At 35.1% G+C, this 16,524-nt stretch overlaps 1 protein-coding gene across 3 annotated transcripts in view; it reads right to left on the bottom strand.

Moving 5' to 3' along the window:
* PPM1B (protein phosphatase, Mg2+/Mn2+ dependent 1B) overlaps nt 1-16,524 on the bottom strand; it is a 72,122-nt gene that overhangs the window by 16,285 nt on the left and 39,313 nt on the right. For all 3 annotated transcript variants that reach the window (XM_028516841.1, XM_028516839.2, XM_028516835.2), the window contains exons 3-5: nt 14,501-14,618; nt 9,254-9,365; nt 8,820-8,877 (exon numbers count right to left, since the gene is read on the bottom strand). In XM_028516841.1, coding sequence (XP_028372642.1) covers nt 8,820-8,877; nt 9,254-9,365; nt 14,501-14,618 — 288 coding nt within the window. The remainder of the gene's footprint in view (nt 1-8,819; nt 8,878-9,253; nt 9,366-14,500; nt 14,619-16,524) is intronic.

Here is a 16,524-nt window from a genome sequence, read left to right as displayed (position 1 = left end):
TGAAATACAAAAATGGTTACTAATATAGACGACCTGACGCAAATTCTTAAACATCTTTGAAGACTGTTACTCTATAATTCTATGACAAAGATGATACTAATATAACCACACAATAAAGGACAATGTTTACTAGAAAAATGAGAGTACTTGAATACTTTTTAATAAAAAGTACCCTTGAGGCAAAAAGCAAAAGATAATAACTGGATAGTGTATGTACACAGGACTGTGTACTTGTTCATTTTAGGCTATCATATGTAGCTGCCTGGGTGGAAAAGCAGCACAGCAATGCACAGGGCTGGGCAAAAGTGGGCTGACAGCTGTTTGTGTGGACAAAAGACATGCAGGTTTTGATTGTCGCATTAACTCAAAAGAATGTCATAATGGCACAGTGCACTCAGGTACAATCTTGTAACTGCTCTATTAGCCGGCCTTCATTATTCACATCGGGATTTCAGTGACCTGCCTGGGTCAGCCCCAGTGTCTCCTGAGGTGGCTGAATTCAAACCCACTTTCGCCCACCCCTGTGTGAATGATCATGATGGATAACGAAGTTACAGATGCTTTGTTTTCTTTAAAGTCTCCAATTTTCTACATCAGGCATATTAACTGTCAAAATAACTTTTCTTTTAATTAGGAAAATGTGTGTGGAGAGAACATAATAAAATATATTCTGTTAAGATCTTTTGTATTTACCTTTCCTTCTGTATTAAATAAACAGGTTTCCTTAAATAAAGTTTCTCATTTGAATCTTTTTAGGAAAGGTTAAGATGGAACAATGAGATCAGTGCTTGCTAATCATAAACCTTATCAGTCTTTAATCAGGTGTTCCAAAAGGCAATTAATTTCCTACTTACTGACTGGTGTATCACAGAGAACTTCTAATGAGGGGCATAAAACTACCCCCATTCCCAAAAGAAAATATAAAAATAAAAACTCCCTATTTATATATAAATAGAAAACTTCTATTTTTTTTTCCTGACATTGAAACAAAATCTGCTTCAGTCGGGCACTGGACTTACACACAGCTAAAGTGATGGTCAACCCTGGTTTTCACAGCAGAATCACCTGCGAGGCTTTTAAAAATTACGTATACAGATGCCAAAGTTCCATCCCATGATATCCAGATTCAGTGAGTTGGGGTGATTTATAATAAAATAATAATAATAATAAAGCCTGACAGGTGGTTCTGATAAACAAGGGTGAGGACCACAGCCAGGGGTGCCCAATGCCACATGCAACCCAAGATGGCTGTGAGTGTGGCCCAGCACAACATTGTAAATTTACTTAAAACATTAGATTTTCTGTGATTATGTGTCACAGTATATTTAATGTGTGGTCCAAGACAACTCTTCTTATTTACAGTGCGGTACAGAGGTACCAAAAGGTTGGACACCCATAACTCTACTTACTTGAACTTACTGAAAAGGTTGGATCAAAGGCTGTTATATTAGTTGTGTTTCAGTTAATTTTGGTAGGCTCAAAGGAGAAGTGCATCTCACTCTCCATCTGACACCTTTCTTATTACAGTAATCATCTACATTTCTGTGCACTGCTGTTACTAGCAGCAGTTCAGAAGCAGTTCTTTAAAAAAAAAAAAAAACACATAAAACCAAACCTGTAAATTAAGTAGGGATGGATTGACAATGGCTGGCATCACAGAACCACTGAATTGAAAAGAACTTCAGCTATTAACCACATTTAAAAGTCATTTTATCTTAAAGCAAATTGTGTTTCCCTATTGTACTAGATAGATGATAGGTGGGTGAAATGCTTTCCCCAGCCATTTCATTTGATTCTTCAAAGTTATGTTACATAACCCTCCTATGGAGTTTCATTAATATCAAAAAAGGAACCTATTACGTAGCTGTACCTTCTTCACCTGAATTCATACATTCATAGCATCCATGTATACACATCTAATATAGCAATTCACCTTGCAACTGTTCACAAGTATCTCCATTAGTTCACTGAATTCAAGATAATTTCATATTACTTTCTGTATCCTCCCTACCCTCTAGAGAAGGAAAATTAATGTTTGTGTTAAGAACTTTATATACATGAACTCATTTAATCCTCACAGGTACTCTAAATAATAGGCACTGCAACCCTAATTTTTATAAGTCTCAGATAGATTTAAGGTATTTGTCAGGGTGACAATACAAGTAACAGAGCTCAGATTTGTGTACAGGTGTAATTAACATCAATGTCTCTCTGACTGTTTGCTGAGTACATTAGGGTAAGTTTTTGCATAGTAAGTGCCCCATATAAACTTACTAAGTAAATACTGGTTAAAATTACTATAGAACTAGACCACAAATCATTTCATATTGAAGTAGATAATGTATTTTCTTGATACAGAAAGATTAATGTAATTACAGGATAAAAAATCATATTAAATAGGACAGTTAAAATTATTCCGCAAAATAAAAGTAAGGCAATTATGGAGATGGGAATTTAGAATATTTTTCTCAGTTTTTGTTTGAAAGGTTTAACAATTACCTTGACTAACACAACTTAAAAATCAAACCTCTCATTATGAAAATACTGTCTTATACCCAGGAAGACATGGGAATGTACATATATGAAGCACAGAGCAAAAAGGGGGGGGGAAACCTAAGCATATTTTAAAAATAAAATTTTACTGGTTAATATTAATTTCAGCATTAAAAAATGGAGTTGCTATAAGGAAAGTTTTTCAAAGAATAGCTAAAACAATACAGGAAAGTAAAGGATACTAGGGTATTTACTATGCTAGTATATGTTGAGTTTTTTGTGAGGTCCTATGCCCTGCTTGTCAACTAAAAAAAACTTTTAGAACTAAAGATCCTGAAATGTGATTTTGTGAGACACAACTAACAATGACCATCGAAGAACCTAATAAGTTAGATGTGGTTTGCAAGGATTATGTAAAATTTAATCAGTGTAAAACAATTTTAGAGATTTGCTTAAAATGGTCGAGACCACACAGCTAAGAAGTGGTATGTCAAATCATACCTTAAGAAATAGTGATTATACTTAGCACGTTCTCAGGTACTGTACAGGTCGTCTCCATGAAAATGCTTTCCCCATTGAAAAAGTAAACAAGAAACAATTTATAAAAATCTACTGTTCATAAAGCTCTAAGACTGTGATATAAAAATGTAACAAGCAGCCTATCTTTACTGTAACTGATTTATCTGAAATAAAATAAAAAAGAAAACTGTATATAACACTTGATGCAAAAAGAGTATGGAGGAAGAGTCTTTGGGGCTTTTGCTGTTATCATTCCTCTCCTCAAAAATCCAAATGCCTTAAAATTTTTCTGTATCCCAGGGATAAATAAAAATGTGTATTTAAATTTGAAGTAATGGATTAAAACACTGGACTTGACTGCTGACTTTCAACAACTTTATAAAATATTCCTCATTAAAAACAGAGTATCTTATGACTACTAAACATGAGATTCACACAAAAAAGAACAGGAAATGATTTTTCTTGGGTGACACACAGCAGCAGGGTACAGAAACTTAGGTAATCTCAAAATAGCTTAAAGAGGCAGCATGAAAGGTATAAAGAGAAGTTCAGGGAGCTACTCTTAGATCCAAAACTGGCTACGTGATTTATTTAGCTTTGTGACCTGGGTAAGCTACTTCATCTCACTGATTCTTAGTCTTATATAAAAAGGGTGTTCAGGCAATTGCCTATAATTATATATGTATATGTATATGTATATGTATGTATGTATGTATAGGGCTTGGCACATAAGAGGTGGGTAAATACAAGTCCTTACTTATATAGCTACTTGATCAGTGATGTACTAATTTAAAAGCATTAGAAGTCCTCTTTGAGGGAAGAACATAACATTTTCCCATGGAAAATATAAAGCTCTGAAAATACACTTTTATACCAATTAGCAACCTCGAATTATTTTTTAAACATATGACTGAAGGGTAGTCTTAGCAAGGAAGTACTAGAAGTGAATAGAACTATTTCTTTTAAAAAAAGATTTATTTATTTATTTTCAGAGAGAGGGGAAGGGAGAGAGAAGTAAAAGGAGAGAAACATTGATATGCAAGAGAAACATCAATCAGTTGCTTCTCGCACACCCCCAACCGGGGACCTGGCCCACAACCCAGGCATGTGCCCTGACTGGAAATCCAATGGGTGACCCTTCAGTTCACAGACCAGCACTCAATCCACTGAGCCATACCAGTGAGGGCTTTACTATAATTATTTTTTTAAGATTTTATTTATTTATTTTCAGAGAGAGGAGCAGGGAGGGAGAAAGCAAGGGAGGAAAGATTTCTTATTTAACAAGTATTTATTGAGCTCTCACCATCAGCCAGGCACTGCTGTAGGTACTGGGATTATAGTCATAAGTGAATCAGATGAAGTCTCTTATCTTACAGAACTTATATTCTAGTTATAAAACACAAACTAGTTCATGGACATGGATTGGAAGAAAAAAAAAAAAAACCACAAACTAGCATTTTACAAGAAGAAAAGGAGGGTGAACTAAGAGCTCTGCCTAATATAAGAATACCTTAGAGCCAAAATGTACTTTTATTCTTTTTGGGCTTATAAGCAATTATTCTTTCAGGGTCACAGACTCCTTTGAGGAACTTATGAAAATCGTAGACAAAATCATAATTTAAAAAATATGTATGCCCTGGCCAGTGTGGCTCAGTTGGTTAGAACACTGTCCCATAACCTAAGGGTTGCAGGTTCAATTTCCAATCAGGGCACAGAACCCCTGTCCAGGTGCGCACTTCGGGAGACAACGAACCTATGTTTCTCTCACATCGACATTTCTCTCTCTCTCCTTTCCTCTTTCTCTAAAAGTAATAAAATCCTTGGGTGAGGATTCAGGAAAAAAATTATTTTAAATATGTTTGAACATACATAAATATACTTGCAAAAACTTTTGGGGGAATCATGAACTCCTTGATTAAGAATTTCTTCTAGACTTTTTTCCATAGACTTTGATTTTAAAAGCTGGGAAAATATCAATATTGCTTATATTCCAAAGAGTCGAACTACGAAATACATTTAGTAAACTTAATAAGATTATCCTAAATAGTGAACTTTCTTAATATATTGTAATGACTTAATTTCTTACGTATATTCAACTCAGCTTTTTGAATACTGACCCAAAGGTTGTTTTTAATAAATAAAAATGAATGAATCCCAGCCCTGGCTGGCGTAGCTCAGTGGATGGAGCGCGGGCTGGGAACCAAAGTGTCCCAGGTTCGATTCCCAGCCAGGGTACATGCCTGGGTTGCAGGCCATAACCCCCAGCAACCGCACATTGATGTCTCTGTCTCTCTCTCTCTTCTCTCTCTCCCCCCCTTCCCTCTCTAAAAATAAATTTTAAAAATCTTAAAAAAAAAAAAAAAAAGAATGAATCCCTATTTCTAAAGGTATCCCTTATAGGCACTTACATCAGAACAATTCTATAATACAAAGTAGACACTTTAGGAATCTAAATGTACCTCTGATTCACTATGACTAGCATTATTCTTTGAAGTCTTGTTATTTTTAAAAGCTTAACTTTTATAATGCATCCCAACTGTCATCTCCTTTGAGTTTCTAGCACACTTTAGTCTCTCCTATTCTGCAGGTTAACTACTGGCCCCTGCCACGCTCTACTTCCTGGTAGCATCTTCCCCACGGCACAGATCTGAGGAGCGTGTGTGCAGCACATCTGTGCCTAATTTGCTGCTACAGTAGGTCACGAGCTAATAATTTAACTCAACATCTGTAACTCCTTCATTTGTTCTGTTTCTTTTGTATTTTTTAGTATATCTCTACTACTTGTAGTTATGGTTCAACATTTTTCTAAGGTCATGATCATTCTGAAAGAATAATGTTTCCCAAAATAAGTCTCTGGGCTGCAAGCCAATTTTCATAGTGAAAAGGGAATTCTCTAATCCATATATCTATAGTGAATTTGTACTTATCATCTGATCTCTGCAATTATTTCACAACTATCTAAAGTCCAGCATCTTTCATCAAATACTTCACATGTTTCTAAGAGACTAAAATACCAGATATTCCTTTAAGCCTGTCATGCTTATGCTCCAAACATACGGTGGCACCTTAATTTAAAACATAAAAGTTCGAAAGTCTTCTCCAGGTCTCTTAGAAAATACTGATATCCTAAATTCTTGTTTTTTACCATAGCAGTTCTGTATTCCACTCAAAATCATGTCACTTCCTTCAAACATAGTTTATATTTTGTTCTTGGCTCCTCTCTCCACTCGAGCTATCTATTGTCCTCCTCCTTTCATTTCTGCCATGCAAATCATTCTTCAAAGCCTATCTTTTCTCTGAAGATCTTATTTTCCCAGCAGTCCTTATACAATTCACATGGCAATTAACTCACAGTCTAGATTGTCATTTCTTTTGATTCTATACTAAATGATTGGAAATATTATTATTTAACTCGTGTGCATTTATATCTACTACATTGCAAGCTACATTTAGAATAGGGATGGGCCATGCCTTATGTTTTGTAGTCTTCTCCCTACATCAATTCATTACACAGTAGACTTGATGAAGTTTGATCTGCTGGTATAAACACAGCGCTTATATCTAAAGGAAATCAAATATGCATCTCCTTAATTCACATAATAATCATACTCAGAGCAAGTTTCATATCCTGAGCATTTCCCCTCAGCTTCAAGGTTCGGTTGCCTATTTATATTTACTATCTATAAAGTTATATATAAGTATTTTCTATTTTAAAAAAAGTTTAGAAATCCTTGGTATATATTAAACAGAACTTTAGTATTATAAAACATTGTAAAAATCTTGTTTGGAGACAAAGCCAACTTTTTGAGAGAGCAAGAAATTCAGGAAGGTATAATAATTTTTTTAAGATTACAAACTGGGGTTGCAGTTCAAATACCTGAGAAAACAGAAGTACTTCTATCGCTAATAAATGAATCCATAACTAATTATTGAGGGCTTACTTCTTCTAATCATGGTGGTGGGTGCTATGGAGAACCTATAATCTTGCTAAAGAGGTATAAGACATTCTTCACCTCCCAATTACCTGTTTTTAGTTATGTCAGTGTCCTATCAATTGTCTGTCTGGAATTCTCTAAATGTATCACATGATATATCCTTATTTTAAAATTAATTTTCACAGCTTTGGATAGAATTCTTAATACTCTGAGGTAACTGCCACAAAGAAAGACTCAGAATCACTGCTCTAGACCAAGACACAAATTCTGCTGTTATCAATATATAGTATCATGTATGTTCAACCCACTGAATGTATTAACTGTAGAATTTCCCGACAGTACACTTTCATTGTGAAGAAAAAAGAAATCATATGAAATTGCTGTGCCATAAAGAACCCTGGAAAATAACGCAATTGAGATGCTACATAATTACTACCAGTGGCTGATGTCTCTCTCAAGGCCTGCCAAGAGAAGCTGGAGACTGGAGGGTGAGTGTATTTCTTTCAACAAGTTTCATTACTAAGTTTGGCTCCCTTAATTCTTTGAAGCATACATGTGAAAAATTAAGTTATTCATTTTTAGATGTTCAAAACTTAAAAATACCGTGAGAAGATACTTATTTGAATTAGTGATTTTGAAATTTAGGGCAATTTAAAAAAGACATTGTTTTGTCTCCTGGCACTAACCCTAAAATAAAGCAAGCCATAAAACAAACAGACAAACAAACAAAAACTACACAGAGTAGTGGACAGCTTATCAATATTTCAAAGGGAGGCAAAGGGATAGAGATTTGCTCTGTGAGACACGAGAGGGCACAACAAACAATGGTGATGTCAGTTAAACACATAAACCCACAGCACAGTAAGATTAGAAAGAGGAATTACCCTCAGATATCCAGCTGGGCACACAGGGGCACTGAGAAGTCTGGTCATTAAGGTAACAACCCATTCACCCTGGCCAGGAAGCTCAGTTGGTTAGAGCATCGGCACCACACACCACGGCTGTGGGTTCACTCCCCAGTCAGGGCACATACAAGAGTCAACCAATGAATGCATCAATAAAAGGAACAACAAATCGATGTTTCTCTCTAAAATCAATAAATAACCAGGCTGCAAAACAAAGGGTCGCCAGTTCAATTCCCAGTCAGAGCACACACCTGGGTTGCAGGCCAAGTCGCCAGTGCCGTGTGCATGAGAGGCAAGCACACTTTTGATGCTCCTCTCCCTTTCTTTCTCTCTCCCCCCTCTTTAAAAATAAGTAAATAAAATCAGTAAATAAAATTTTAAAAATAAGTAAAATAACAACTCATTCACTATCACTAACTTCTAGTGATGGTAGGAGTCTGCCAAAGGAAAAACTGAGATATCTAATAATTTTTTGAATTATTTTTAGAGAAAAAGGAAGGAAGAAAGGAGAGAAACATCAGTTTGTTCCACTTATTTATATGTTCACTAGCTGATTTATACGTATGTCCTGAACAGGGATCAAACCCGCAACCTTGGTGTATGGGGATGATGCTCTAAACCAGCTGAGCTATATCCAGCCAGGGTGAGAAATTAAGACTTTTAAAAGCACATTCTTTGCCTCAAAATTAAGATTTAGGGAGAAGGAAAAGAGAAGGCAGACATACAAGGAGGAAATAAGCAGAGCTCGAACAAAAAGGTATTTGATACCCATCAAGTGACAGCAAACCTACCTACAAAATAGAACTTCACCTCTACCTCCATTTCAATTCATTTCCTTAAACTTTAACTGACTCCTTAAAATGAAAAGCAGTAATAACTTACTACAGAGTTCATCATATGAATATATTCATACCTAGTAATATTTATATTATAAAATTATTAAAATGCTTAATAAAACAAAACTTACCCCATCACTTTCTCTATGTGGATTCAGCCTACTATAAACAGCTTCAATAACATTGCGCCTGAAAAAAAATACTTTAGTTTTATTAATTACAATTATTAAACCTGAGTATTTAAAATAATACTGCATCTTGACATAACAAAAATTAACTGCCACAAAAACTACTTGCCAAGACCAGTTTCTACATTTCACTCAGAATTTGATCTGCACAACACAGTTGCTCTCAATTATCAAAAAAAGATTTAGGACCTTGATCCTCAGAATATGATACATAATTCCTTTAACAAAATCTCTTTTGGATAAAATTTTAGAATTCTACTCTAGTAAAAGAACCATCAACCCATTTCATCTTTAGGTAACTGATATACTTCTTACCCACAATTATTTAATTATTCATTATAAACAAACTCAAAATTAGTTCTTTTTGTTCTACTTACTTGCCAGCAAGACCTCCCCCAGGAGGCAAATTTGGGATGTTTTCTGCAGACAAGATGCGCATGACATGGGCAAGATCAGGCATTCCTTCCTCACCAGACTTCTCCATAATTTCTGTAGATTTTAAAAGAAAATTCCTAAATTAATGTGATAACTTAGTATTCCAATAGAGGTAAAATAAGTTACTATTTGGTAGTACCTATGTTAAAATATAAATAGTAAACTTACCTTGCTATCACATGAAAAAATAAAAGGTAATATAAAAAATTATTTACATATATATGCTCATTCTAGCATTATTCATAAAAGCAAAATCTGGAACAAACTAAGTGTCTAAAAATAAAGGAAAATTTTTGGTATAGCCAGTCACTAGTGAAATGCTTTATAATCACTAAAAATTATGCCTACGAACATAGCACAGCTACATGGAAAAGACATTTTGATCTAATTTTATATAAAATAATATGAAATGTATTAATACTATTATAGAAAAACAAAAGCAATGGATGGATAAAAATTTGAAGGAGAGTAATTACAAAGTCTTACAGGTTTTTCAATACCTAAATAGTTATGTAATTTATTAAAAATAAAACAGGAGAATAAATTCAGAACTTGCTAATACGTACAACAAAATCAAACATTTACATGTTCCATTTTTAAAATATATTTAAAAATTTTTGTTTATTTATTTTTAGAGAGAGGGGAAGAGAGGAAGAAAGAGAGGGAGAGAAACATCAATGTGTGGATGCCTCTCATGTGGCCCCCAGTCGGGACCTGGCCTGCAACCCAGGTATATGCCCTGACTGGGAATCAAACTGTTGACCCTTTGACTCACAGCCCACATTCAATCCATCAAATTACACCAGCAAGGGCTTACATGTTCTATTATATTTATAATTTATGGAAAACAGATTTTTAAAACATGATTATTTGGCCAGTATCAAGACATAAACTCCACAAAAACCAGACAACAGCAACTTTCTAGCAAGACAATAGAAAGCAATATCCTCAGCAGCTCTCAAGAAGTAAAATACAAATTGTTTAACCATGCGTCACGAAACCATGTGAAGGCTTAACTTTCACATTCCCATTCAATTCTGCCCTACTCCTATAATCTCCAAAGGCTCTATTCAAAGAAGCCTTCTCCTACTTCTAGATCTTCTTACGTACTTTCCCCTTAGTTTGAACACTTTTTATGCCAAACCAATCAACAACCCTTTTAAAAGTACAGGTAACTTGTATTCTTCCACTCTACATCACTTTCTCACAAGCCTACACTGGGTGCACTGCCACACACTCCCACTGCATACAATGTTTATTGCAGACTGTAAGCTTTATGAACACAGGGCTGTAATTTTTCTACCTTACACATGTATCTCTACAGAACAGGTTTCTCAACCTCAGCACGACTGATATTTTAGACCAGCCAATTTTTTGCCACGGAGGCTATCCTATGCAGTGGAGAATATTAAGCAACAGCCCTGACTTCTACTTACTACATGCCAGTGGCCCCTCCTCAGTTATGACACCAAAAATGTCTTCAGACATTAATTACCACATGTCCCCTGGAGGACAAAAATCGCCCGAGAACCACTTCAGGCTAGTACTTTATGAATAAACGAGTTTCCACACCCCTCCACTAGTGCTACTGCCATCCAATCCCCCACCGTAGCCTGTCCCCTACGTGAATGCATCATTCCAATTGATCTCTTGGCTTTCCCTCTTGTACCCTCTTTACAATCTCTTCTCCCCTCTTTACAATCTCTTCTCCACAGAGATCCTTTGAAAAATTCAGATCGAGTCACCCTTGTGCTCAAAATCTTCCAGTACCTTCCCATCCCCATTTGAATAAACTCCAAAGCCTTCATTTTGGTCTACAGGACTCCATTGGGTTGGCCAAAAAATCTGTTTAGTTTTTTCAGTAAAATAAAAGACATTTTTTATTTTCACCAATAACTTTATTGATTTGGATATTCAGTATGTTGGCTATCCCCTACATGGTACAACACTGATTATCTATTAATGTCTTGATTTGATTGGTATCAACTTCAACTGCTCTACCAGATTGTGGAGCATTGCCCAGCAAGAAATCTCCAGTATAAAACTTCACAAACAACTTTTGATACGTTCCAGCAGTCACAGCAACTTCTTCATACACTGAACAAATCTTTCTTTGTGTTTCAGTTTCGTTTTTACCTTTCTTGAAATAATAAAGTATAACTGCCGAAAATGTTGCTTATTTTCTTCCATCTTCTCTATATAAATGGCTACACAAAAATTCACCAATTTTGATGTTCGTTTGTTTTTTAATGTATGCTGATGTGATAGCTGTCAGAAAACATTTCACAAAACTGTTTTGAATGAAGTTAAAGACAAATAAGTGCCAACGGAGCCATCTTATGAGAAAAAAACAAACGAACGTTTTGGCCAACCAATACATAATCCGCTTCTCAGCAACCATTCTAAGTCTGCCACTTTTCTACCCGCTCATTCTAATCCAGCCGCTGTCTCTAAGCACATTCCCTCTTTGGTCTCTGCTGCTCCCTCTGCCTGGAATGCTCTCCCCCTAGGACAGCCACACTCTTCCATATAAAATTACTTCCCTCCAATGTCTTTCCTCATAGAGACCTTCCTAACCAATATTCCTATTATTCCCTGCTTACTACTTGACTTTTCTTCTACTTAAAAAAAATATTATTGATCTCTATTAAAAGATAAACTCCATCAAGAAATCTGCCCCACACAATCTGCAAAAGAATGTAGTTTTTCCTATGGTAATTACACATTTGAAAACTCTCACCCATTACTATAGCTACTATATCCAACACATGACTTATGAAGCTAAAATCAATAAGCCGGTCATACCATAATGACCTCAAATGTATTTCCTATTTTTTTAAAAAGTCAAGCCATAAAAGTTTTGGGAGAAAATACAGGTCAATATGTAATCTTGAACTGAGGAAAGAACTCTGTAAGAATGACACCAAGGAAAACAAGAGTGATATAACTTCATAAAAAGTAATTTTATATCTGAAAAACAGCACATATAAAATCCAAAAGTAGCATTAAGTTGGGGACCTTGTCATAATCTCTAATGCATTCTCAATCTATCAGTGTAACCACTAACTGAATTTTTAAAAGAATGCACAATTAATAAGCAAATGCAGGGACAAACTAAAACAGAAAATGCTGACCAATTCAAAAGGCAAGAAAGGAGAAAAAAGAAATAGATGGGACATAAGAAAACAAATAGGATGGCAGATTTAAACACAAATGTATCAGCAATTACATTAAAGATAAAGTTCCCCCCGGTCATTCCTGAATAACAGATTTTTAGCCCCCAAAACTTCAGACAGGGCCAAACAAGGCAAATTCCCAGGGGGTAGAGAGGACAGTGGTGACAGCAGCAGGGTCCAGCATGGGCTGTCCGAGCAGTTAGTTGTGACAGAAGATTTGTTTGAATAGTAGTAGGAACCACTGTAGAAGGGAGTAAAAAATATAACATGGGAAAACTAAAATGAACTCTGCAGTACTATACAGGAGTTAGAGTTATTGGTGGGAGAAACAGATGAAGAAGGAGAGTAGGAAAGGAGGAAAAAAGGAGCAAAGGGAAAAAAGAAGGAAGGAAGAAGTTAGGAGAAATAAAGACATAAATGTGTGTGTGTGTACCTCTATTCTTTGTGAAGATATAGGAACAGAAACACCCCAACAGCACAACTAGTGTACAAATTCCAATTACTAAATAAAAAGAAAAGTTTAAAAAAAGAGAAAGAGGTCATTGACAAAGTGGCTTATTCAAGGACTGGTGCAGGGAAATACAAAATGAACCTATGCCAGAAAGTAAGGAACTGCTTTCATTAACATAATCTCAAGTATCTCCCTACTGAACACTTACTAGTAAGCATAACAAACATACTTATTACTTTTCAATGGAGGATCCTGAAAGACATCTCAAGAAGTGATGAAAGTTAAGATTACCATATCACGGGCCTCCTGACAATGATGCATGAAGAACCTAGCATCACTTCTCGAGTATTTCTGCCAATGTATAACCTAAATCATATGAAGAGCAAACATCAGCCAACCCCAACTGAGGGACATTCTACAAAGTAACTAACCAACCTGTACTACTGAAAATAGCACAGTCAGTAAAAACAAGAAAAACACAATACAACTTTTTCACATGGAAGGAGACTAAAGAGGCTCAGCAGTAAAATGCAGCACTACGTCCAACAGTGAGCACTACTGGAACTACCAGGGAAATGTTCATAGGAATCCATGGAATAAATGGTAGTATGATATCAATGGTAACTTCCTAATTTTGATGTCTGTACTATAGTTATGTAGAGACTGTCCTTTTTGTATGAAGGAGTACAGAGATATCTTATCTGCAACTTACTCTCAAGTGGATCAGAAAATTGAACCAACTAGGGGAGGCAGGGAGACAGAGGTAGAGAGAGAGAGAGAGAACTAAAGTGTATGTTACAGAGTATATAGAAAGATGATTAAAATAAGTTATAATGTAAACAAATGGGAATCTAGGTAAAGGTAATTGTAATCTAGGTAAAAGGTACAACATGTACATGGGAGCTCTCTATAATATTTTTGCAACTTTAAGATTAAAATTATTGCAAAATAAAAAGTAAAAAAAATAAGTCATTCATATCACCAGTTAATTTTATCAGTATGATGAAAACATATGATAATGTATTTTTGTAATTAACTTGGGAAGGAAAAATCAGTGTTACTGGAATTACACCACTTGGTGTTCATGATAACCTTAGGAAAATTTCACTGAATTCTTCACTTACTATTAAAAACGTAATCAGGGCCCTGGCTGGTGTGGCTCAGTGATTGAGTTCCAGCCTGCTAACCAAATGGTCGCTGGTTTGATTCCCAGTCACGGCACACGCCTGGGTTGCAGGCCAGATCCCCAGTAGGGGGCATGTGAGAGGCAACCACACATTGATGTTTCTCTTCCTCTCTTTCTCCCTCCCTTCCCATCTCTCTAAAAATAAATAAAAATAAATTTTAAAAAATATGTAATCAGGGAAAGAAAAAAAAGTAAGCTTTAACAGACTATTTTCAAATTATGTTTCTCTTTGGTGGCATAACAGACATATTTGTTTTCTCTGTGCCAATACATCCCCACATATTGGTCCAAGATGTGATAGTAAATCTTAGGTAGGTGGAAATTAAAAAGAGTACTTTTCCTTTCCTTCTAAATTAAAAAAAAAAATCTTTCTTACCTTCAACCCGTGATTCCAAGTATTTATCCAACTCTGCATCTTTTCTCACTGCTTCATCTGAGACCTTGGGGGCATTTGAAAAGCAAACTAGTACAATACTCATGTTGTCTCGACTTCCCTGTATATTAAAGAAAGGACATGAAATAATCACATTTTATAGTCTACTAACTTTGTTTACTTCAAAAGAATTACATTAAGCAATTCCAGTTTATTTAATCACTCAGAAGGTATATATTCAACACATTCATTTTCATTACAAAGAACTATTTGAGCCACCCCTCAAACACACACCTTTTTCTATTCACCATTCTAAAAAACAAATTAAGTCAACGGAGGCAGTAGGTTATTTTGTTTGATAGCGGAGTTTGTCAACCCAAATGAAAAAAGCCAGGGCCACATCCATTCTAGTCTTTTCCATTATTATGACAAGAATCTAGGCGGGCATTGTTTGGTTCAGACTTGCTACTTTTTCAGAACCCACATGACACAGACAAAAAGACAAGTAGGCCTTGACGAATTTGTGCCACCACCTCCTAAAAATCAATGGAACAAATCTGAAGACAGGGGAGATCAGGTCTTAGGAGGACTTAAAAAAAGTAAACTCCCTCCACAGACTCTCATGTTAAATGGAGGGGGCAGTGGTGACAGCACCTAGGAGGACCGTCCTAAGTATATTATCAGAACCATCTTAAGTATATTATCCGATTCTCAATATTGGTGAAGTAAGGGGAAGGAACAGGATTTCCAAATTGGCCTTAACTATTTTCATTCCTTAATTAAATTCATCAAAACTTTCATAATGATTAACATTAGAAATGGTGCATTGGCTGTATTCACATACACACATGCACATTATGGTTTCAAATTGCAAAAATAAAGTATATTTTCTTTCACAAGAATCAGGATTTAATGAGGATTAAGTTTAGATCAGGCCAAAATGTTAAACCACAGATATTCAAGATTCATTTGAACATTAATGCTTTTTAAAGCAATTTTATGAATAAACAGAATACCTCATACTTTTAGAAATCCCAGTTTCTTCTAGTCATTTTCTATTGTGGTAACAATAGCATTAGCATTGCTTAGCTTACCTACCTATCCATCCATTCATCCATATATACATAATTTCTATTTGATTTTTTAGTAAGTTATAAAACATACACCCTATCAGCTAGAAATTAATAGTAGTGTCAAGAGTTTCAGTATCCTAAGATATTTAAAAGAAGTAATTTACACTTACACTTGAGCATGTGTGATTTGAATGATGCTGCCTGTATTTCTACACAAAGATGACTTTCCCCTGAACACTAAGTATGAATGTGTTTCAATAATTTTTAATACAGTAATTGAAAAAGATCTTCCTTTTTTTTGGTTTTATGCAAATAATTCTTGCATACTCAGTTTTCTACCTGATAGGATGTATATATTCATCCTGTATTTATTTATAGCTTCACATTGTAAAATGGAAACCCTGAAGAATAATTATCAAAAACAAGAATAATGCTACCTACACCTTTAATGGTTGTGAAAATTAAATGAGTTCTACAAAGTGCAAAGTGCTTAGAATAGCATTTGGCTCACAGAGCTAGTAATTTATTGATACTACTGTGATTATGATGATTATCACAATTTCCCTAGATTTCACAAGTTAACATATAAAAGTGCTGGTAAACTATTAGGGCATGACAAGTGTTAGAAGTACTAGAAAATATTAACACTTCATTAAATATATTATCAGGAAAAATCGACTTAAAAATCAGATCTACTCCTACTGAGTGACTACCACCTACTGAGCAATCGCTAAATGCAAAGCACTGTTCTAAGTGTTTTCCATGGATTTTAAAATTTATACTCAATCTTTCAAACTAAATTCAAAGCAATCATATTCTATTTTACTCAAATTGTTTTATAAAATTGCTAACCCCTGGTTTTACAACACAAACAAGTGGAATGACAAAATCATGTAGTTAGGAAAATAGGAATGGTTAAGGTCTACTTAACTGCAAAAGTTGACATAGAATTGT

This window comes from Phyllostomus discolor, chromosome 6, assembly GCF_004126475.2.
Source record: "Phyllostomus discolor isolate MPI-MPIP mPhyDis1 chromosome 6, mPhyDis1.pri.v3, whole genome shotgun sequence".
NCBI lineage: Eukaryota > Metazoa > Chordata > Mammalia > Chiroptera > Phyllostomidae > Phyllostomus > Phyllostomus discolor.
This window is presented reverse-complemented; position numbering and strand designations above follow the sequence as displayed.